The 22,350-nt window shown below is 43.6% G+C and overlaps 3 protein-coding genes across 6 annotated transcripts in view; 2 read left to right on the top strand and 1 right to left on the bottom strand.

The window, feature by feature from the left end:
* PDILT (protein disulfide isomerase like, testis expressed) overlaps positions 1–16,868 on the bottom strand; it is a 24,023-nt gene extending 7,155 nt beyond the window's left edge. Inside the window, exons 1-7 of the mRNA XM_083474373.1 lie at positions 16,590–16,868; positions 6,627–6,833; positions 4,433–4,566; positions 3,775–3,912; positions 2,526–2,636; positions 1,468–1,593; positions 539–736 (exon numbers count right to left, since the gene is read on the bottom strand). Of these exons, the coding sequence (XP_083330499.1) occupies positions 539–736; positions 1,468–1,593; positions 2,526–2,636; positions 3,775–3,912; positions 4,433–4,566; positions 6,627–6,833; positions 16,590–16,791 (1,116 nt within the window). The 5' untranslated portion in view covers positions 16,792–16,868. The remainder of the gene's footprint in view (positions 1–538; positions 737–1,467; positions 1,594–2,525; positions 2,637–3,774; positions 3,913–4,432; positions 4,567–6,626; positions 6,834–16,589) is intronic.
* The window catches only part of LOC310692879 (acyl-coenzyme A synthetase ACSM3, mitochondrial-like), a 180,227-nt gene that overhangs the window by 95,152 nt on the left and 62,725 nt on the right, over positions 1–22,350 (top strand). The gene's annotated exons all lie outside the window — the stretch shown is intronic.
* ACSM5 (acyl-CoA synthetase medium chain family member 5) overlaps positions 13,023–22,350 on the top strand; it is a 26,699-nt gene continuing 17,371 nt past the window's right edge. The window contains exons 1-3 of one of the 4 annotated variants that reach the window (XM_083474354.1): positions 13,105–13,586; positions 13,680–13,764; positions 20,989–21,254. In XM_083474354.1, the coding sequence (XP_083330480.1) occupies positions 21,069–21,254 (186 nt within the window). In that variant the 5' untranslated portion in view covers positions 13,105–13,586; positions 13,680–13,764; positions 20,989–21,068. Of the gene's footprint in view, positions 13,591–13,642; positions 13,769–20,988; positions 21,255–22,350 lie in introns of those variants that run through there. The other 3 variants (XM_083474353.1, XM_083474356.1, XM_083474355.1) reach the window with 3 other exon arrangements.

Here is a 22,350-nt window from a genome sequence, read left to right as displayed (position 1 = left end):
AAGAAGTAAGGCAACTCTGAAGGAAACTGCAAAGAAAAATTACCAGACTATAGCTAAAAGACAGCAGGGTTTAGTGCAATGGTGGGGAACTGTTTTGGCTCCACAAACCAAATCCTTACCAGGATCAGCCTCGTGGGCCAAATTTGACATGGCACTATTATTGCTGGTGGGTGAATGCCTGGGAACGACAGCACAAAGGGCATTGCTAGCCCTACACTCCGTGCTGTAGGGAGCGTTGATCATAGGGTTGGCGAAGCATTTTCTCCCCAGGTGTGGGATAGAGAAAAAAGCCTGCATTTTACAGGCTCCCTTTGGCTGCCAGCCAAAGAACCCACCGATCATCAGCTGCCATCAACATTACAATTTCTAGAGTGGTTTAACTTAAACTATACGTGCACATTAATAAAACACAGCAAAAAAAGCAATTGATGCACTTGTGAGGCTCGATAGGAGCCAGACCAATGAAACCGACAAATTGTTTGCCATGGTATACCAAATGAAAAGCGTGACCCTGTTTGCTTCCATCCCAAAAGCTCACCTTTGCTTTTCCTTCTAAGTAGTTCCGGCAGAAGTTTCGTAGATTCTCCGGGGTCACTTCATCTGCAGGCATCTTGTACTTGACATTACTTGTCAAGTTCAGGATTTGAACAGAAGGGACTTCTACCTCTGTTACCCGGAAGTACTCAATCACACGGCCATTTCTGGTTTCATCAGTATCCACAAAGATGAACATGATCTGAAGAATGAAAGAAACAAGAAATATATCTACCCCCCTTACACCCCAGAACGGTTTCCCACCTTGGGCCCCCAGATATTGTTCTGATTATAACTCCCATCATCCCTGACCATTGGCTATGTTGTCTGGGGACAGTGGGCCTTGTAATCCAACAGCATTTGGGGCCTCAAAATGGCTGTCCTAGACGGTGCTTGAAGACTGATTTTTATTTTATTTTATTTTATAACTGCTCTGTGACCCTCAAGTGAAAGGCAGTATAGAAATTCAAATATCAATAACAATAATTTATTTATTTATTTCATAAAAAATATACTGTTTGATTGTAGAAAAAACTTTAACGTGCATATTTAAAATGATATCTTTATGGATGCTTTTTGTTGTATATTTCCTTGATATATTTGTATGAAAGTGCAAGTTATAAATGTGTAAATAAATGAATAAAATATCTACCACAGGGAACCAAGTAGAGGGCCTTCTCAGTAGTGGCACCCGCCCTGTGGAACACCCTCCTGTCAGATGTCAAACCTTTAAACAACTATATGACTGGGGCTATTTCTCATATTGCACGGCTGCTGGCCCCCAGTCCATCACTTACTGACTGCCTTTGGAACTGCATTTGAACCTAGGCTTGCGAGACGATCCCAGGAAAGCAAACATCTACAATGTCCTCAGCACTCTGACATCCAATATTTGCAATCCAGTAGAACTCCAGGAAGCGACATGATACTAACCTTCCCTCTGAATTCCGAGGCAGCAGATGTATAATTGTCATAAGCTGAGCCAAACATGTCAGCGCTCTTGGCCATGAAGAGAACGATGTGATTTTCAACGGGCACGTCAAAAATCTTCACAGATGTCTGGAAAACAAAACATCAGAGCTCTCTCACAGAAGCCTGGCAATGAAGGTCACAATCCAGAAAGAGACTGAGGGTTTTAGTTAGCTAAGCCCTACTTAGAGTAGACCTGATGAAATGAATGAACCTGACTTCTTTACTGCCCCGTTCAGAGACGACAAGTCTGTGGGACCATTTCAAAGTTTCTTGTTGGAGATATTCTAGTACAGTGGTACCTCGGGTTACATATGCTTCAGGTTACATACGCTTCAGGTTACAGACTCCGCTAACCCAGAAATAGTACCTCAGGTTAAGAAATTTGCTTCAGGATGAGAACAGAAATCGTGCTCCGGCGGCGTGGCAGCAGCAGGAGGCCCCATTAGCTAAAGTGGTGCTTCAGGTTAAGAACAGTTTCAGGTTAAGAACGGACCTCCGGAACAAATTAAGTACTTAACCCGAGGTACCACTGTAATTGGGAGCTGGAGCATTTGCTAGGAGAGGGAGATAGAAGCAGCTCACATCCCTGCTGTAGAGAATACAGTGGTACCTCAGGTTATATACGCTTCAGGTTACATACGCTTCAGGTTACAGACTCTGCTAACCCAGAAATAGTACCTTGGGTTAAGAACTTTGCTTCAGGATGAGAACAGAAATCGTGCGGCGGCAGCAGGAGGCCCCATTACGTAAGTGGTGCTTCAGGTTAAGAACAGTTTCAGGTTAAGAACGGACCTCCAGAATGAATTAAGTTCTTAACCCGAGGTACCACTGTATTGAGCTGAGCAGAGAAGTCTGGGCTATTAGGGCAAATGGGGCACGGACCCACTCATCAGTGTACCCTCAGTCATAGAGAATGGCCCCAGATCATCCAGGGAGCCTAATGATTGAGTGGAGACCCACACTCAGGTCTCCCCAGTCCTAATTGGAGACTCCAATCACTCAGGCAGCACCAAACTCACCTCAAGATTATACTCTATGACTAAATCCATGGTGAATGTTTTTATTAATCCAGTAAGGTCCACTTTGTTCAGTTTGCCTTCTTCAGACGCTTCATTATGAACGGGCTTTCCCTGGAGCAGAAGAAATATTCGATTTAACAATAAAGCCGGCCACATTCCCTGTTAACATTCACATGGGGAGGGCGAATCGGTGGATTCAGTTCCTGCCTTGTGCCTTTCGAGAAATGATGTTTCAAAAATGGCTGCCCTCCTGTGGCGCAATGAGTCAGTGTGTCTGGCTGCTAACCAGAAGGTTGATGGTTCGAGTCCACCCAGGGATGGCTGGGGCTAGGATTCCTGCATTGCAGGGGGCTGGACTAGATGACCCTTGGGATCCCTTCCAACTCTACAGTTCTATGATAAAGCAGCTTTCTCTAACCATCTGCTGTGTGTGCAGAAGGTCCCAGTTTTAATCCTTGGCCTCTCCAGCTGGGGCTTGGAATGTCCCATGTCTGAAGCCCTAGGGTGTCCTGGACTACAACTTCCATCAAACACCGTCATCTCATTTTTTGAAAGAGCCGCAACATTTTTCCATCAGTCAAAGCATAATGGCTGTGTTTAATCACATGACAGATAGCAGTGGCCGTTTCCACTAATGTGAAAAAGTTGCACTGCTCTCATTTTATCCAGTTATTTAGTTGAAGCATTTCACTCCAGCAAAGAAAAAGGCTCTGTGAGTAGATCACAAAATATCACCCCAGGCTTCAAATATAAAAGACATAGCACAAAAGGAAAGGAAATTGGGAGTTTGAAGGAAAACAACAAGTCTAGACACTAAGACCATAATGGAGTTCTTGTAACAAGCAGCTGGAAGGAATAATAAGAAGAAGAGTTTGGATTTGATATCCCGCTTTATCACTACCCTAAGGAGTCTCAAAGCGGCTAACATTCTCCTTTCCCTTCCTCCCCCACAATAAACACTTTGTGAGGTGAGTGAGGCTGAGAGACTTCAGGGAAGTGAGACTAGCCCAAGGTCACCCAGCAACTGCATGTGGAGGAGCGAGGAAGCGAACCCGGTTCACCAGATTATGAGTCCACTGCTCTTAATCACTACACCACATTGTTCAAGGAGAGGAGAGCTGCTGGCCTGTCCCTGTTCCCTTACAGCTTTTTATACATATAATGTATTTCTGCACTGTTTCTGCTACATAGGGATCCCACTGGAGAATGAGTTTAACATTAGTATATAAGATACACGTGTTAATAATACCTTTTGGAACACAACGACCATGTCTTCTCTGATGCCAAAGTCAGCAAAAACCTCTTCGCTGGTTGTTACGCCAAACGGAAGTTCAGGGACATCTCTTGCAGAATCATAGAAAACCTCCACAGCTCCACCTTGAAGGCTCTGTATATGGGAGGGGGGGAAGGGGGAAAAACATAAGAGAAGCCCTGCTGGGTCAGTCCAGTGGCCTATCTACTACAGCATCCTGTTCCCACATTGGCCAACCAGGTGTGTGTAGGAAACCCACAAGAGCCCTCTGTCCAGCAACTGGTATTCAGAAGCATTTCTGCCTTTGACTGTGGAGGCAGAGTATCGCTATCACGGTTCATAGCCACTGATAGCCCCATTTTTCACGAATTTGTCTAAGCCTCCCTTAAAATCATCTAAGAGTTGCACATCAACAACAGGACTCGACAGGCAACTCAGGGATGAATTTGCACGCAGGCTCAGTCAGCTGCAGTTTAGGACCTCAGATGTTATGTGTTTGTTTGTTTTGCTAAATTTCATGGTACTCCAGGTGGGGTCTGACCAAGGTACTGTTACTTCCCTTGGTCTGAACACTACACCTCTGTAAATGCAGCCTGGAATTGCATTAGCTCTTTTTGCTGCTGCATCACATTAATTCCCATCCACAATAGTTTACCTTAAAAAAGCCAATCACCACCAAATCATCGGAGTCTATGAAGGTTTTGGCCTGGTCTGTGCTATTAAGAAGTACAGTACTGAGTCCTATTTGTCTCCTGACCCATGTAATGAAGGCAGAAGCTTCTCTAACTCCTGTTAAAAAGAGAAGAAAAGAAGAAGAATCAACAGGTTTATCAGCAGGAACGATACAATTACCAGAATCTTTAAACAATCAATCCCTCTTTCCCACAGGGCACTAGTAAATGTAGTTCTGTGAGGTGAATAGTGGATCTCCTTATAATCCTCAGCACCCTTCACAAACTACAATTCCCAGGATTCTTTGGGGCAGTCATGGCTGTTTAAAGTGGCATGTGAGTGCTTTAAATGTGTGGTCCAGATGGGGCCCAATGCCCCACATGTCCCGACTTGCCCTTTCACACATCCAAACAGAGCACTTTAAGAGAGTTTAACTGAGGAGTGGGGAACCTCAGACCAGGAGTCTGAATGCGGCCCTAAAGATCGCTCTATCTGACCCCCAGCATTGTCCCACCTCTCACAAGGGTGCAAAACAGGACCTGGGTGGTTTTGCCTGGCTGGAATATGTCACTGAACTGTAACAGTGCCTGTTGGTTGCCTGAATGGAAGATAGGGAGAGAGGGGTGTAGAAATGAGTCTAAATGTAAATATTCACATTCACTGCTCCGCCCACTTTTAACTCTGACTCCTCCCACCACTGGCATGGCATGTGTCCCACAGAAGATTGCCCAGAAGGAAACGTGATCCTTGGGCTGAAATAGGTTTCCCCATTCCTGGCTTAACTAATGCACAATTGTGCCTTTCCTGTGTAATTGGATGTGCTGCCAATTAGCTGCCTAATCACCAGCTTTCGTGTCTGTTCAGGTTTGTTCAGGTCAAGCCACTCTCCTTTTTATTATTATTACTTAAAGAAAACCCTGAAAAGAGCACGTCCTGATGTGATTTACATGGCAAATCTGGAAAACACCGTTTAGCCCAACCCTGCACAAAATATCGACTAGCAATTTAATCCAGAATGATTTCGGGATCATTCCACAGCTTATTGAGCAGTCTGCCTAATTGAATTAGGTGTCAGAAGCAAAACCTGTATGTTTTTCTGCTAAACAAAAGGGGAAATAAAAAGGTGCTGAGAAGCGGTACATGAGCTGTTCAGTGCTGAAGCTGAGCTTTCCCCAGTGGCAAGGGATCCAAAGTTTTAACTCCTGAAAATCCATCTGCTTAAGTTGAAAGCGGTTGTGGCGTTTACCTCCTAGGTGGGTCATTAGGAAAGGGTTAAATGAGTGAGAATGTGATTGGCCAGTGGGAATGCAAGGGGGGAGTAAAAGTTAGAGTGGGAGGTTTTGAAAAGTCAGTTGAGGTTTCGGAGTTGAAGAGGGAAGGATTAGGTGTGGGTTGGTAGAGGTGTATTGTGAGAGAGTGAGAGGAATTGTTAGGTGGAGTTAGATAGATAGTTGGGGATAATCAGTTTGAAGTTGTTAGGAACTAAGATTAAGAAACTGTCAAGAAAAACTAACTGAAACCACAAGCTTGTTCCTGCACTTAAAAATAAACTTGATTATTTGTTTATGTTAACAACTGTCTGGACTCCGTGTGTCCCTGTAAGAAATGGGGTGGTGGCAGCGGAAAAAGCAATCGCAGTGGTGGCACAGGGTCAATAGACCGTCAAACGTCCGGGGGCCCTGTGTGATCTACAGCGGTTTTTAAAGATTTGACCAAATGAGACCCTGCAACAAAATGTTGCGGTATGGAGATTGCAGCCACTCTGTTTCATTCCCCCCTCTCCTCATTCCAACACTAACAACCTCCGAAGGGCCAGGAATTCCCCATCTCTGGAGTATGCTGGCGTCTGGTGATGCTGGCAGACGACATGTTCAGAGTGTGCTTTTTGTGAGCAAAGATTTATGTTCCTGCTATGAAAAGTGAGCATTTTCATCCCATTTCATAGACACACACAACCCAACTGTTCCCAATGCAGTGGGCATATTTTGTGGGGGGTGAAGTGTTTTGTGAAACTGTCTCCCTTCCACCCAGCCCTAAATGCCCCTGTCCTTATTCAACACTCTTGCATGTGCTCAAATTTATTAAGTTTTGAAACGATTCCGTTGTATGCTTGAGAGCTGGGCACAGGCTCCCCCTTGTGAGCAAACAGGCATATTTGCAGCTTCGTATGGGTTTACCTTTGCAATCAACGGGGTTTTTCCTGTCACCGTCTACAAAAAACTTCAGGGTCGGATATTCCAAGATGCCGAATTCCTTTTTTAAGTCTTTCTGATCGGTCACATCCACTTTGCCGAATCGGATATCCACAGATTCCTTCTTCAACTGTTCTGCAGCTTTGGCAAACTCTGCAGCCAAGCTCTGAGAAGGTCCAGATAACGGGATGTCTGGGAAAAACCAAGACAAAGAAAAGCAGTTGCTTATCCACATTGGCTAGGATGCCCCTTACACAGAAGAACATAAGAACAACGGCTTGTCTAGTCCAGCTTCCTGTTCTCACAACAGCCAACCACATGCCCGTAGGAAGCCCATAATCAGCATCACCACCAGGCCAGATTTAGGTTTGATGAGGCCCTAAGCTACTGAAGGTAATGGGGCCCTTTATATGCCCAACTGTCCTTTGTCAACAACAAATTGTCTCTGTTTTTTGTGTTGAATATATGCTATTTGGTAATTTATGGACCTAATAGGTATCTAAAGCCATTTGCACGTAACAAAATATGTATTTTATCAAAGTAATTGTGAACTGAAATACAATTAAGAAGAAGTATATTAAAAATTAGCAAACCAGTGATATTTTAGGGAGCAGGCTAGTAGGCGGGGCCCATTACTTACATCATAGGAGCCTACACAACACAAAACACTGTTGTTGTATGTAGGTTTTATTTTGTTTGTTTTTTATCTTATATTTTGGAAATGTACACCCAGATTTTTTTCCCTCTAAATTTTTTTGGGGCCCCCAAGAGTGTGGGGCCCTAAGCTATAGCTTGTTTCGATTATACGTAAATCCTGCACTGATCACCACAGAAGAGAATGGGTTTGTGTACAAGTTGCATATGCTAATGTATATTTATAGATGCAAATTTAGATAGAACTATGCAAATGTAAACAGAAGTACAGTACATCTTCATAGTGGGAAGAACTGTGACCAGGTGAAGAGTGTGTTTTTGCTATTTCTTTATTTCATTTACTTAGCGAGATTTATATACCGCTTAATCAAATAATAATAATCTCTAAGCAGTTTATATACTATATTGTGAACTGCCTTGAGCTCTACAGATGTAGGGCTGTGTACAAATTTCAACGATAATAAATGCATTAATAAAACAATGCAAAATATTCATTGACGATAGTAATAAAGCTTTAAAAGCAGTAGATGTATTAAACGTATCACAGATAACATCAACATTAAAAAAATGTACACAATAAAATCAGGTGTCTGGGTAGGTTTGCCTTTAAAAAGTTTTTAGTGGCTATCGAAAACAGTGCAATGAAGGCTCTGCCTAATATCAGCAGGCAGGGAGTTCCAGAGGAAAGGAGCTGCAGAACTAAAAGACTGATCTCCCACAAATACAACGCAAACATTACATGGCATGTAGCTAAGGATTACATGCAGCAGCTAAGGATGGGAAACTTCTGTGATGCAACAAGACTTCAATTACTATGTACTGTAGCAGCGATGTCCCAATGAAATTGATTGTTGGGAGATTCAGGACAGACCAAAGGAAATGCTTTTTCATAGGAAGTTAACCTATGGAAATCCCTCCCACAAGGAGTAGGGATGGCCACTAATCTGGATGGCTTTGAAGAGGATTAGGCAAATTTGCGGGCAACAAAGCTATAAGATCCAGAATTGCTTACTTGTATCAGGTTATCCAACTGTTACAAAATGAATGAAAGTAACACAAAGCAACATCCACAGAGGTTTAGCTCAGGCCCACATAAAGTACAACGTAAAACGAGCTTTAAAATTCCAAATTTTCCCTGGCAGATCACAGCATGCCCTTTTGGCGAGGAAAGGTTTGGCTAGTAGTAGTCACAATGACAAGATTACCTCCAATTCAAGAGCCAGAGTGATTCTGTTACCCTACAAAGGGGGTCTGGAAATGACACTGGTCCTCTTTAGCCAAATAAAGACAGCAGTGTCATGGAAAGAGTTCAGATTTATTGCAGACTAGAATCATAGAATCATAGAGTTGGAAGAGACCACAAGGGCCATCGAGTCCAACCCCCTGCCAAGCAGGAAACACCATCAGAGCACTCCTGACATATGGTTGTCAAGCCTCTGCTTAAAGACCTCCAAGAAAGGAGACTCCACCACACTCCTTGGCAGCAAATTCCACTGTCGAACAGCTCTTACTGTCAGGAAGTTCTTCCTAATGTTTAGGTGGAATCTTCTTTCTTGTAGTTTGGATCCATTGCTCCGTTTCCGCTTCTCTGGAGCAGCAGAAAACAACCTTTCTCCCTCCTCTATATGACATCCTTTTATATATTTGAACATGGCTATCATATCACCCCTTAACCTCCTCTTCTCCAGGCTAAACATGCCCAGCTCCCTTAGCCGTTCCTCATAAGGCATCGTTTCCAGGCCTTTGACCATTTTGGTTGCCCTCCTCTGGACACGTTCCAATAAGACTACAATAAGAATAAATGATCTAGAGGAATTCTCCAAATTCTGGATGCCGGATACAAAATTCAAGGCACTTTTAAAACATTCTCTTTACATGATTAGCCCATGAGCGATCCCTTTCAGCAATATGATTGGATAACAGACCCCTAAAACTAATTTCATTGGTCAGAGCAGCTTGCTCCTAATTACTATGGCAATAGGTATCTTTAATTTAGTCTTAGAGTTGGAAAAGACCCAAGGGGCATCTAGTCCAGCCCCCTGCAATGCAGAAATCTCAGCTGAAGCATTCACAACAGATGGTCATCTGCTTAAAAACCTTCAGAGAAGGAGAGTCCACAGCTTCCCAAGGGAGACTGCTCCTCTGTCTAACAGCTCTTACTGTCAAAGTTTTACTAATCAAAGCTTATAAATTCAGTATTCTTCTGTCCCATACAAAATGTTGCTTTTCTGCTATCTCTTACATGAAGACTTGTCTGGATCAGGAAAATTTATTGTCCTGGCTTTGAAGTTGAAGGCCAGTTTCATTCTGCTATGCAGAGCTGATAAGAGAGGCCCTGACTGTTAGCGAAAACACAAAAATGCATCTTTTATTTGCAGGTTGGGGGGGGGTTACAAGGAGAAAATGCTTAAACTTCCAACTCTGTGATTCTGACTCAACAGTGTGAAAACATAAAGGGGCCTCAATCCTTAATTGACTCAGTTGACAGAGATGATCTGATTGATACTGGACATCTCTGGCTTTGGGATTTAACGAACGTTACATCAAGTGTGTAAAACAAATGCATTAAAAATCTCTGTTTAGCTAGGTATCTGCTTTTTGTTAAAACTAAGTAGCAAGCTGTCAGAGCTTCAAGGCCAAGGCAGCACTGAATTCCTTGCAAAATAAGCAGGCAGGGGAGAGATGGCTTTCTTTCCAACACATTTCCAGTACAGGGCAGTGGCAAAGATATGTTGTGGTTGTGACGGTGAGAATGTGTTCATGCACGTAGCAGGCCGTGGTCAGTTGTGTATCAGAAACATGTTCTGTGACAGAGGATGTAACTGCATAGGGGTTTGTGCACTGTGGATTCTGACATACAGTGGACGCTCGGGTTGTGAATGTGATCCGTGTGGGATGCACGTTCCAAACCCACAACGTTCGCAACCTGTGTCTGCGCATGCACGGGTTGCGATTTGGCGCTTCTGCGCATGTGCAAAGCGTGATTTAGTGCTTTCGTGCATGTGTGACCGCCGAAACCCAGAAGTAACCCATTCTGGTACTTCCAGGTTTCGGCGGTCTATAACCCGAAAAAACGCAACCTGAAGCAACTGTAACCCGAGGTGTGACTGTACTTCCTGGCCCACAACACCCACCTGGGTCCCAGGTGAGGACACCCAGGCATCAACTCTGTATTCCAGTTCTCGGGTTGATGAGCAGGAGAGAGCGAATGCTGGACTCAGATGCAGAGGAGTTCTGTTAACCACAGAGCCCCTCCTCTCCTTTCTCTTTAAACCGACCTTGAGAGGAGACAGCCATTAAAATAAAAGACCCCTTCCAACCAAGCCCCTCTAGATTTTACTGGCCTCCAGTTCCCATTAGCCCAGCCAGCATGACCAATGGTCACAGCATCCTCTGCAACAGCGGGGGAGAAGGCTGAGGTAGCATAGAAAGTTATGGCTCATTACAGCCATCTGAATGCAGAAATAAATAACTTTCCTGTATTTATTCCTCAAGACACCGTATTATGTAACTGTCCCATCCAAAACCAGCATGGGACAGTCACTTTCATTAGACTTTTGATAAATGGTTAGAAGGTTTTAATCTGTTCATCTTAACATGCCGATCAGTTGCAAATCCCAGAAACATTTATTTTCATCATAATTACCAGGAGACCTCCATTAATCATCCTCTAGCCTGCCACAGCCATCAGCCGCCTTGAAATAATACCCAGCAGTCTCCTTGGCACGTTAATTATTTCATCTAATGTCTTCTATGGCATTCGATAGAGAAGAGAACTCAAACAGAAGACTTTTGATCCTTGCCTGTTAGGCTTTTATGTAACCACATTTGGGAATGGGGATATTCAAGAATAATGCGTCTTAGGGTAATTTGTGGGTGGAGTCCCAACCAGGGCAGCCCAATCTATTTTGTCCACTCTATTTTGCTACTTAGGGCGAATGGCAACATGCAGAAGCTGGCATGAATAGCAGTTGGCTCCCACTTTGACACAGTCAGTGTGATGTAGCATTTAGAGCAGAGTTTCCCAAATTGGGGTCTCCAGTTGTTTTTGGACTACAACTCCCCTCATTCCTAGCTAGCAGGACCAGGGGTCAGGGATGATGGAAACTGTAGTCCAAAAACAGCTGGAGACCCAAGTTTGGGAAATCCTCGGGTGCTCCCATAACTGCTCAGGTGATGAGCCAAGTTCACAATCAGACTTTGGTGAAGGCGGGAAAGGGGTTGTACTTATTGCTGGAAGAAATGAATGGCCAAGGCGTTCCCATCGATGGCAACATGATGTGAGAAAAAGCTCTTGACCTGTACGCGCTGTTCAAACCTCTTATCAAAGAGGGGAGGCCTTGTGATGAGAAGGAGTTCAAAGCCAGCCAAGGTTGGCTCAACAGCTTCAACCTGAAAAATGGGCACAGCCCTGGCGATATATAAACAATCGGCGAAACCCTACTCCAAACAGTTAAAGAAACTGATAGAAGAAAAGGGATATCTCCCTGAACAAGTTTTCAGCCTGTCAAGATGGGGCTCTTCTGGAAGAAAATGCCCAGCCGCACATACATTTCGAAAGCAGAAAGACAGGTGGCCCAAGACCATGTGATGTTGTTGTTTTGTCGCAACGTGGCCGGGCATTTAACATAGCCCGGCTTGCTCTGTGGGTCTGCAGATCCTCATGCCCTAAAAGGCAAGGGCAAACACCTCCTGCCTGTGTTCTGGTAATCGAGCAAAAAGGCTTGGGTGATGGCAGCAATATTCCTGGATTGGTTCCACCGATGCTTCGTTCCAGAGGTCAAGCAGTACCTCGAAGAGAAAGGAATCGACTTTAAGGTGTTGCTGATTGTTGATGATGCTCCCGGCCACCCCGGCTCATAACAACGTTGAAGTTGTATTGCTGTCCCATAGTGCCACCTCCGTCATCCAGCCTCTCCACCAAGGCGTAGCTCGCTGCCTCAAGGCCAAGTACATGAGTCTTATGTTCTTGCGGGTCTGCAACGCTATGGACGCTGATCCCAGTCTCAACGCGACTGAGCGTTGGAAATCTTTCAACGTCGCCGACTGCATAAAGGAATGCGGCTGTAAGTATAGTGTGTTGAACCTATGGTCAGAGAGACCCAGGTTCAGATCACCCACTCAGCCATGAGACTCACTGGGTGGCCTTGGGCCAGTCACTAATCTCTCAACCTAACCTACCTCACAGGGTCGTTGTGAGGATAACACCAAGGGGAGAACCATGTATGCTGCTCTGAGAGCCCTGCACGTAGGGTTGGATCAAAATATAATAATAATAATAATAATAATAATAATAATAATAATAATAATAATAATAATAATAATAATTCCTAAGCATATAATTCAGCGAGGTAAAGTGGTGCATCATTAGAAAACAATATGGATGGGGAACTTTTTCAGCCTGAGCGCCACATTCCTTCATTCCAGGGGCCACATACCTGTGGTGGCCATGGGGAAAATCGGTGTAGTCAGACATGCACAACTTTCCAACCTCTATCCAGGCAAGCAAGAGGTTTTATCACCATTTGAGGACACATACCAGCCTAGCAAAATCTCTAGATCAGGGCACATAGCCAAGCCAGTGAAGGGCGTGGCCTCTGGGGCGTGGCCTGGGCAGAGTCTTAAGGGCCTGATAGAGAGAGGGCTGCATTCAGACCCTCGGCCTGAGGTTCCCTGCCATGTTACATGATGAAAGCTTATCTTGCTGCACCCTGAGCTCCTTGAGGAATAAATAAACTAATGATAATAATAAACTAATAATAATAATAGCTGCTGCTGCTGCTTTGGGGGTCTCCAATGCAGAGGGGAAGCAGTTTCTAAGCAGTGGAGGCTGACCTATTCAGGCAAACTTTGCATGGCCCCATCAATCTCAGGCTGCCTTCTGCCAACCCCTACATGCCATTTTTCTTACTGACTTCTTGCTTGTCATTGCCTCTGCCTCCACCCGCTGCTGGTCTCCCAGTTGTCTGCCTTACCAGTCTCGACAGGCAGCAGCCGCCACTAACGATAAGAAAGGAAGGAATGGGGTACCCCTCACTACACACAGCAGATGTGAGGATCGAGGGCACCGCTCCAAGCCAAGGCTGGACTTTGTCCCACCCCTGCTGCACAGATTGTATGACGGTCGGGCCAGGCAATTCAGGCTACAGCTGCGAGCAAGCTTTCACTTTTGCCTGAAAACAACAACCCGGGCACGGGATACAGAAAAGGATCTGCAGAGGGGAACCAGGGACACAGCAGTCATAGCGAGACAGTCAAGACATCCACCCACCCCGCAACTCCTGAGGACTGGTGAGTACTAAAAAGGCTTAAATATTTTAGAGGAGGAGTTGGGGCACTCTGTTTCTGCCTGCCCTGTGAACAAATGGCCATATCCAACTCTAGTCCTACTGAGGGTAGAAATTAATGGACATGATCAGTGCTTCTTCTTTCGAAGAAAAGGTGCCGGCATTCACCATGAAGTTGTGATGTAAGTCCCACACTTTTAACATTTGGTGGGAGGGAAAGTTGCCAGTACTGTGTACCCAGGAAAAAAAGCACTGGAACTTAGGGACATTGATTCTAATGGGTTTACTCTGAGTAGAACTTTGGTAGATACAAGCCAAAGTTGTGTGTGTGTGTGCCTGACAACCAGCCCTCACTCTCAAATTACAAAAAAAAAAAAAAATGCAGACAGCTGTGGGCACTGTGCAATATGCTATTTTGGGGGTTTGCTCAGTGCCCATCAGTGCTTCCGTTATAGGGAAAGGGTCACAGCACAGGGGTAGGTAGGGAGCTTGCAGAAAGTCCCTAGATGCACCCATGGAAGTGGAGGGAATGGGGAGAATCCTTCCCCACCCCATGCTAGATAACAAATTTTTGATCCTCCAGAGTTTCATAATTCTAATGAACATACTTTTCTTTGTCGGAAGAAAAAATATGCATTTCCCTCCCACTGTTACATAAGAAGGTCAAAGAGTAAGCTGCGTGAATAAGCCTCTTCCAAGAAATTCAGTGACTCACACACAATAACACATTTTACATTCAAAATGTTTCTGTGTGTGTCCCCTCCACCGCATAGAAAACACACAATACCATATTCACCTCCTTTATCTTTGTTTATTTTTTGTAAGAAAGGCATGTATGACTATTCTCCAGGGAGAGGGGAGAAATTCAGTTCTGTTCAAATTGTAACATGAACCTATCACTTTCCAAAGCAATCTGCAAACCAAAACACAATTATCCTTTAAAATTCGCACTTCGTGTTTTTCGATGCTGTTTTCCGAGCCAAGCAATGTGCGTAGAAATGCATATATTCATGAAAACAACATATTAGAATGCATTATATCAGTGGAAATTACTTGCATTCTTTTTACTTCAGGAAAAACTGCATTCAGAACTCTGTATATTAGGGAGAAAATGTTCTGAAATGCTTATGGGCATCCATGGAGAATAATAATAATAATCACAAACCTAGAAAAATGGAGAACTGGAAAAAAGGGAAACAGAAAAAACAGAAAACAGAATCGACAAGTTCACTTGCTGCCCCAAAATCCCATTTTCAAAACTTCAAACAGAATTCTTCTGTATATACAGAAGAATACATATACAGAATACATATACAGAAGAATACATATACATATACATATACATATACATATACATATACATATACATATACATATACATATACATATACATATACATATACATATACATATACATATACATATACAGAATTCTTCTGTATATGTTTTAGCAAAACATATATCCACAAAATCGTTCTGCACTAATAATGGATGTTCATTATTTGCATTGATTTTTCAGTTTGCTAAAAAGTTAATAAGTGACTACAACTATTGCTAGATCAAAGCCAAAATCAACCTTGGCATATTTTTATACCAATGGACTAAACTGAAAAGTCAACAGCAGGAACACACCATGAGCTGGTATACATTATGCAGCGAGAAAATAAGGGCACGGCGCCTTGACTTGCTTTCACAGCATCTAGATTCTCTTATAATATGCTTCTTCTTTTCTTGAAGCAGATCATTGGCTTCAGTTTCTATATTAGGAGTGGGGGAGATTTAGAAGTCCTAAATTTGGCTTGGCGAGTGAACTAGTTGGCCTTTAGATACCCCAGCTCAAAGAGCACATGGAAAGGGTGGAATAAATAAGAGTTGGGGAGACCTTTTCACCCCAAGGGAAGCATTCCTTTCTGGACAACATAGGAAGTAATTCTTGTTGATTCAGTTGGACTTATTTTGCTTCTGAGCAGACATTGTAAGGATTGCACAGTTAGTTTAAGGTGCCACGAGGCAAATACGTTGATTTCTGTTTCCCTTGTTTTCTCATTTTTCCATTCTTAAGTTTGCTTCACATTTCCACATCGGTGTGTGTGTGTGATATTTATGAAAATTCACTAGCATTTTAGTGCTAATTTCTCCTTACACACAATTTTGCCTAATATCTACATTTTTGTAGAGTGACTTCCCCTAATATCACACATTTTTTGCATGTTGTTAGCATGAATGTAAGCATCTTTAGGTACGCTTTGCGCTAATATATGCTTTTGTATATATGAGTTGCCTGACGAACTGTGCCACAAAATTCAGAGAAGTGCAAATTTCGCAGGATGGCTGTGTTTCGATTCTTGTACTCCCCCCCCCCCTGAAAGTACAAATTAGGCAGATTCACCTTTAAATGAGAGCTGAATAAAATTTTCCCTACATCCCCGGCACTGTTAGACTTTCAGGTTTAAAGTGCCCATTTTGTGAAGATTAGCTCATCAGCCAGTGTGGCCTAGTGGTTAGACTGAGGTTCAAACCCCTGCTCATCCATGAAACTCACTGAATGACCTTGGGCCAGTCACATTCTCTCAGCCTAACCTACCTCACAGGGCTGTTGTGAGGCCAAAATGGAGGAAAGAGGAAATAGAAATCTAGTGATATAGATAGATAGATAGATAGATAGATAGATAGATAGATAGATAGATGATAGATAGATAGATAGATAGATAGATAGATAGATAGATAGAGTGGTACCTCTGGTTACGTACTTAATTCGTTCTGGAGGTCCGTTCTTAACCTGAAACTGTTCTTAACCTGAAGCACCACTTTAGCTAATGGGGCCTCCCACTGCTGCCTCACCGCCGCCACGAGATTTCTGTTCTCACCCTGAAGCAAAGTTCTTAACCCAAGATATTATTTCTGGGTTAGCAGAGTCTGTAACCTGAAGCGTATGTAACCTGAAGCGTATGTAACCCGAGGTACCGCTGTAGATAGTAATATCTCTTTTGGAAGAAGAAGTACTTACAGAACTCCACCAGCAGGTACTGTGTTCCATTCAGAGCCCTGTCAAAGTTGCTCTTTTTCAGCACCAGAACATTGTCCTCCTCCTTGATTTGGGACAGTCTGGCTTTCTTTGGTTTCTTCTCTGATGGGCCAATGCCACCTTCTGCAGTAGAAAGAGGAAGGCATGCTAAACCAGTCAGGAGAAGCAGCCACAGAGCTCTCATTCTGGCCTTCCAGGATGTTGCAGACACCACGGAAGAGGAGAAAGGGGACCTAGCCTGGGTCTGCTCTGGTTAAAAATGTCCATGGCCTTATCAGCAGGCCACGTGGCTTAATTCCCACACAATTAGAGATAGGGGACAGGGCTCACTGCAAAGCGAATAGAGTCTGCTCCCTCTTTGAATTGTTAAAGCTGCTAACACTTTAGGAACCTAGGGTCAGGGGCGGAGGAAGGGTGTGTGGTGGGGGTGTTACACCCCGGGTGTCACCACTGAGGGGGGTGACAAAATGCCGGGTGGCACTCACCACGGGGCTTGCAGCACGCCTGAGCCACGCGTCTTTCCTGGGAGTGACACAGCAGCTTGGGTGCCAGGCAGACTCCTCGCTGCCCCAAATGGTCCACCAGCCGCCCCCCCAGCTGTCAGGCAGATGAGTGGGAGGAGGCAGGCAGACTCCTCAGGGGCTCTGTGGAGCGTCCTGCCCTGGCTGGCCCCGCCCCACTGGTGGCTGGCCCCGCCCCTGGGCGCAGGGCACGCACACCGCCACAGGCGCCTGATTGGCTTGCTCCGCCGCTGCCTGGGATGCTCCGCTTATACCAAGTCATAGCACTGGTCCATCTTACTTATTAGCTCAACGAGTTGAAAGTCTGCTTCAGTAGCATAAAACCAACCATGTGGTGCACAGGGTGAAAGAAAAATAAAGTGCGGAAACACTCTAAGAACAATAGATCAATATGACAAACTCTAAAACAATAAAACCACCCGAAACAGGTTTAAGCATTTTGTCAAATTGAAAACTGATCTTCCATAAATGGCTGCCACACGTGATTACAGAAATTGGCGTGCTCACAGGTCAAAATGAAATCCTGGGTCCTAGATGACATATTTTGCCTGTTTTTGACAAAGGTAAAGCAGATCTTCTACGTTTACCTTCTGGTAGCTGTTCAGTTAGTATCCACTCAAGACTGGAGAGACACTTCATGCGATGCGCTAGGCAGTGCTTTTTTTCCTTAAAAAATGTTTAGGGGTACTCTCATTTTGACTCAAGAAAACCACCATTTTATAGTTCAAATTAGGAAAAGTAAAGGGACAAAAGTACAAAATTCACAAAATGTTTAGGAGTATGCGTACCCCTGCGTCCCCCCAGGAAAAAAATCACTGGCCCTAGGTAACTGGTTCAAGGAAGTTATGTTCATTGCTGTGTCAAAGAAATTGACACATGATGGTGATCATTCTGATTTCACCTCTATTCAGGGGTTATTTATTAAATATAGGACATCACAAATTTCATTGCAGTCATACCTCATGTTATGTCCGCTTCATGTTACGTTCTTTCAGGTTACGTCCCGTGGCAACCCAGAAGTACCGGAAAGGGTTACTTCCTGGTTTCGCCGTTCGCACATGCACAAAAGCGCAAAATGACGTCACGCGCATGCACAGAAGCAGTGAATCGCAACCTGCGCGTGCGCAGACGTGCCGCTGCGGGTTGCACTCTTTTCATGTTGCGAATGGGCCTCCAGAACGGATCCCGTTTGCAACCAGAGGTACCACTGTACAATAGTTATCATAGTTAACCTATAGGTGGTACATGACACCAGTCAAGCTTGCAAAAATTTACCATTTCCCCGACAATAAATGTTGGAAATGTAATGAGACTGAAGGTACATTCTTTCACCTTTGGTGGACATGCCCAAGGATTAAGACATTCTGGGAGATGATTTATAACGAAATGAAAAAGGTATTTAAATATACCTTCCTGAAGAAACCAGAGGCCTTTCTCCTGGGCATGGTCAGCCAATTGGTGCCAAAGAAGGATAGAACTTTTTTTATGTATGCCACAACAGCAGCAAGAATACTTATCGTGAAGTATTGGAAGACACAAGATTTACCCACCCGGGAAGAATGGCAGATGAAGTTGATGGACTATATGGAACTGGCGGAAATGACTGGCAGAATCCGAGACCAGGGAGAAGAGTCGGTGGAAGAAGACTGGAAAAAGTTTAAAGACTATTTACAGAAATACTGTAAAATTAATGAATGTTAGAAAAATGTTGGAATGATGTTATATGGCTTTATTAGAAATGTTATAAGGAATTAAGTATAAATAGACTAATAGAGTATTAAAGGAAAAAATAAGGTTAGAAAGTGTAAGATAATTATAGGATAGAAAACAGAGGAAGATGGAAAGGAATTGTTGAAACAATTAACAGAAGTGGAATACAAAAAGGGAGGTGTGAGGAGGTCGTTGAAATAAGTGAATGAAAGATAAGATATTGAAATTGTTTGATGTGTTTTAAACTGTTTTTGTTTTGTTTTGTTAGTTTAATGTGTTAGTGTTATGTAGTGTTTTTGTACTGTATTGTATTGTTTATCTTTTTTGTGTTTTTTGTAGTGTTTAAATTGTTGGAAAAGTAATAAATATTATTTTTTTAAAAAAATATCATAGTTAACATAGAAACTGTCTCATACCACTAGCCTACCCAGCTCAGTACTGTCTACACAGACAGGTAGCAGCTTTCCAGGGTTTTAGGCAGGGGGCATTCCCAGCCCTACCTGGGCTTTGAAGTTGTCACCTGACACAGTAATGACATCAGATGATTTACAGGTGGGTGGTCCCATCCATTTGTCAAAAATGGTTTGTGACCCAGTTCTTGATCCACCCTGCAAGCTGGAAAACATTCCCTACCTAAAGTGCCGCTTTTGTGCTCTCAATGACAAGCAGTCTTTGAAAATGACCCACAATGCACCTTTCCCCCCTGTTATCATTAAGCACACAGAATACTTAATATAATGAGCCTGTGTGCAGCGGCTTCAGGGAAAGATAGGTTCATGCACAAACAGCCTTGCAGAACAAAAACTGGGAGCTTAATGAGAACGGCAATACCCCACTGCCAAAAGGGGGGGGGGGGGAGAAATAAGCTGTTGTGACAAGCGCTGCCCCCAATTCTATTTAAAAAGATTGTTATAGGCCTAGAAGAAGCTTTTGCAAAAAAACCCAAAAAACCTTGTACTCGTCACAAGTGAGCATATTCCTTTAGTATTTCTTTATTGGATTCATGTCCCACATTTGTCTCCAAGGAACTCAAGGTAGCATCCAAGAGTCCCCCCCCCCCCTATTTAATCCCACAATGACCCTGTGAGGTAGGCTAGGCCGAGAGGCAGTGAGTGACCCAAAGTCATCCAGTGAATTTCATGGCCAAGTGGGGATTTGAACTCTCGTCTCCCAGGTGGAGCTGACTTCTCTGCAGGGACAGTAGAATGTAAGAATATCCCCAGTGTAGTAAGTAGAATGAAAGAGATACTGGAAAGGTGTGCTCTCTCTGACCTTCCATAACCGACCACTTCATTTTCCAACACTGTATAGCTAATAATAATAATAATAATAATAATAATAATAATAATAATAATAATAATTTATTATTTATACTCCACCCATCTGGTTGAATATTAAAAACACGATAAAACATCAAACATTAAAAACTTCCCTAAACAGGGTTGCCTTCAGATGTCTTCTATAAGTCAGATAGTTGTTTATCTCCTTGACATCTGTTGGGAGGGCGGGCGCCACTACAGAGAAGGCCCTCTGCCTGGTTCCCTGTAACTTGACTTCTCGCAGTGAGGGAACTGCCAGAAGGCCCTCGGAGCTGGACCTCAGTGTCTGGGCTGAACGATGGGGTGGAGATGTTCCTTCAGGTATACTGGGCCAAGGCTGTTTAGGGCTTTAAAGGTCAGCACCAACACTTTGAATTGTGCTCGGAAATGTACTGGGAGCCAATGTAGATTTTTCAGGACATGTGTTATATGGTCTCGGTGGCCACTCCCAGTCACCAGTCTAGCTGCCACATTCTGGATTAATTGTAGTTTCCGGGTCACCTTCAAAGGTAGCCCCAAGTGCTTTCACCCAAGTTGCTCACAACCTCCCTCATCTCCTGGATTCAAGATCTTTACCTCAAACAAGAAGAAACAAGCAAAAACTGGAGAAGCCAACATCACACATTTCCCCTGTATGCTTTTGAGTGATTCTGTGGAAACAGTCAACCTCTAGTGTGTAGTCAGAAATATTCTGCAAGTCAGTCTATTGGCACATCTAACAAATACTGTTAGATTGGCACATCTAACACAATACTGACTTGGTATAATGTATTTTACAATGTTCCTAATGTATCAGATGTTTCTGTTAACTGCAAAAGTTTTTTTTTTCAGAAAAACATTTCTGCTTTTACAACACGTCATTGCAGAAAAATCCAAGTTGATGTTCTCAAGCTGCCTTTTGCTCTGGTGCAATGAAGGCCTTGTTTAAATGCTTCTGGAATCTGCGGCCACCTCACACATTGCTCCATCAAGTCAAAAGACACCTTGCCTCTCCAATCACCTCACACTACGAAGCTATAAACCGGTGTGAACAGGAAGTGCCCAAGTACTTCAATTTTGCTAGTGATGTTCTGGACAGGTGGACCCAAGTGGAAAAGGTATGAATTTGTCTGCTTTAGGAAGACATTCATGGCTGGCAGGAAAACAGGATATTGATGCTACTATAGGTATGCTTTTATGATCTCCGTGGAGTACAGGGGACCTGTGGCTTTGTTCAGTTATGTGTTCCCCAAACTAAGAGACTGAAGGAAGTCTTGGATTTGGTCACACAGGTTATCTAACTCTAGTCATTGGTAGGATTCTGATCCATGATTTCTGTAAGCTCCCTTTATTTGCCTTGAGTTACCTGGGCTGACTATGGAGCTAATTCAGTTGTAGACAGGTATCGATGAATCAACCAGTTTTGATGTCTCTGACTTCCTTATTTTTCCAATTTTAAATCTCCACATTCTTGCAACAATTTGTGATTGTTTTAATCCTCACGAAAATTCATCAGCATAAGCCTGCGAATTTCTCCTAGCAGTGTTTTTTGTGGGAAGTTTTTAAACTAAGCTGCATACTGGAAAGCTCTTTTACCGAATGTGATGCATGTTGGTATGTTCATGAACGAATGCATTCTTTGTGCATAATTTCCCTTAATATATTTTTTTTTGGTACCGTTTGGTTGGAGAACTGCATCACAAACTTCGGAGAGATGCAAATTTCAAAGGATAACCATGTTTCAGTTCACATTTTGGTTCAAAAATTCCAAATTAGGTATTTTCTCATTATAATGCAAACAGAAGTGAATTCCCCCTCCCATTCATTGTGGCAGACCACATGCTTTGCATGCCTGAGGTCCCAGGTTGGGAATGACCTCTGACCTAGGAATGATCGCTGTCTGAAACCCAGGAGAGCTGTTGCCATTCATTGCAGAGATTTGTTTCATATTATATTGAATATGCAGCCCCCTGTAATTTATAACTTCCCCCTCGACGTCAGGAATAGTTTTAGCAACTCCTCGTAGCAACTTCACCGATGAAAGGAAAGCTGCAGGCGGTAAATGGGGGAGAACAAAGACAGGAACCTTTCCTCTCTTGTTGCAAACGCCGTCACTGGCAAGACCAGGCATAGGCAAACTCCGGCCCTCCAGAAGTTTGGGACTACAATTCCCATCATCCCTGACCACTGGTCCTGTTAGCTAGGGGTAATGGG

This window comes from Podarcis liolepis (assembly GCF_965112155.1).
Source record: "Podarcis liolepis genome assembly, chromosome: 14".
In the NCBI taxonomy this organism is placed as follows: Eukaryota; Metazoa; Chordata; class Lepidosauria; order Squamata; family Lacertidae; genus Podarcis; species Podarcis liolepis.
This window is presented reverse-complemented; position numbering and strand designations above follow the sequence as displayed.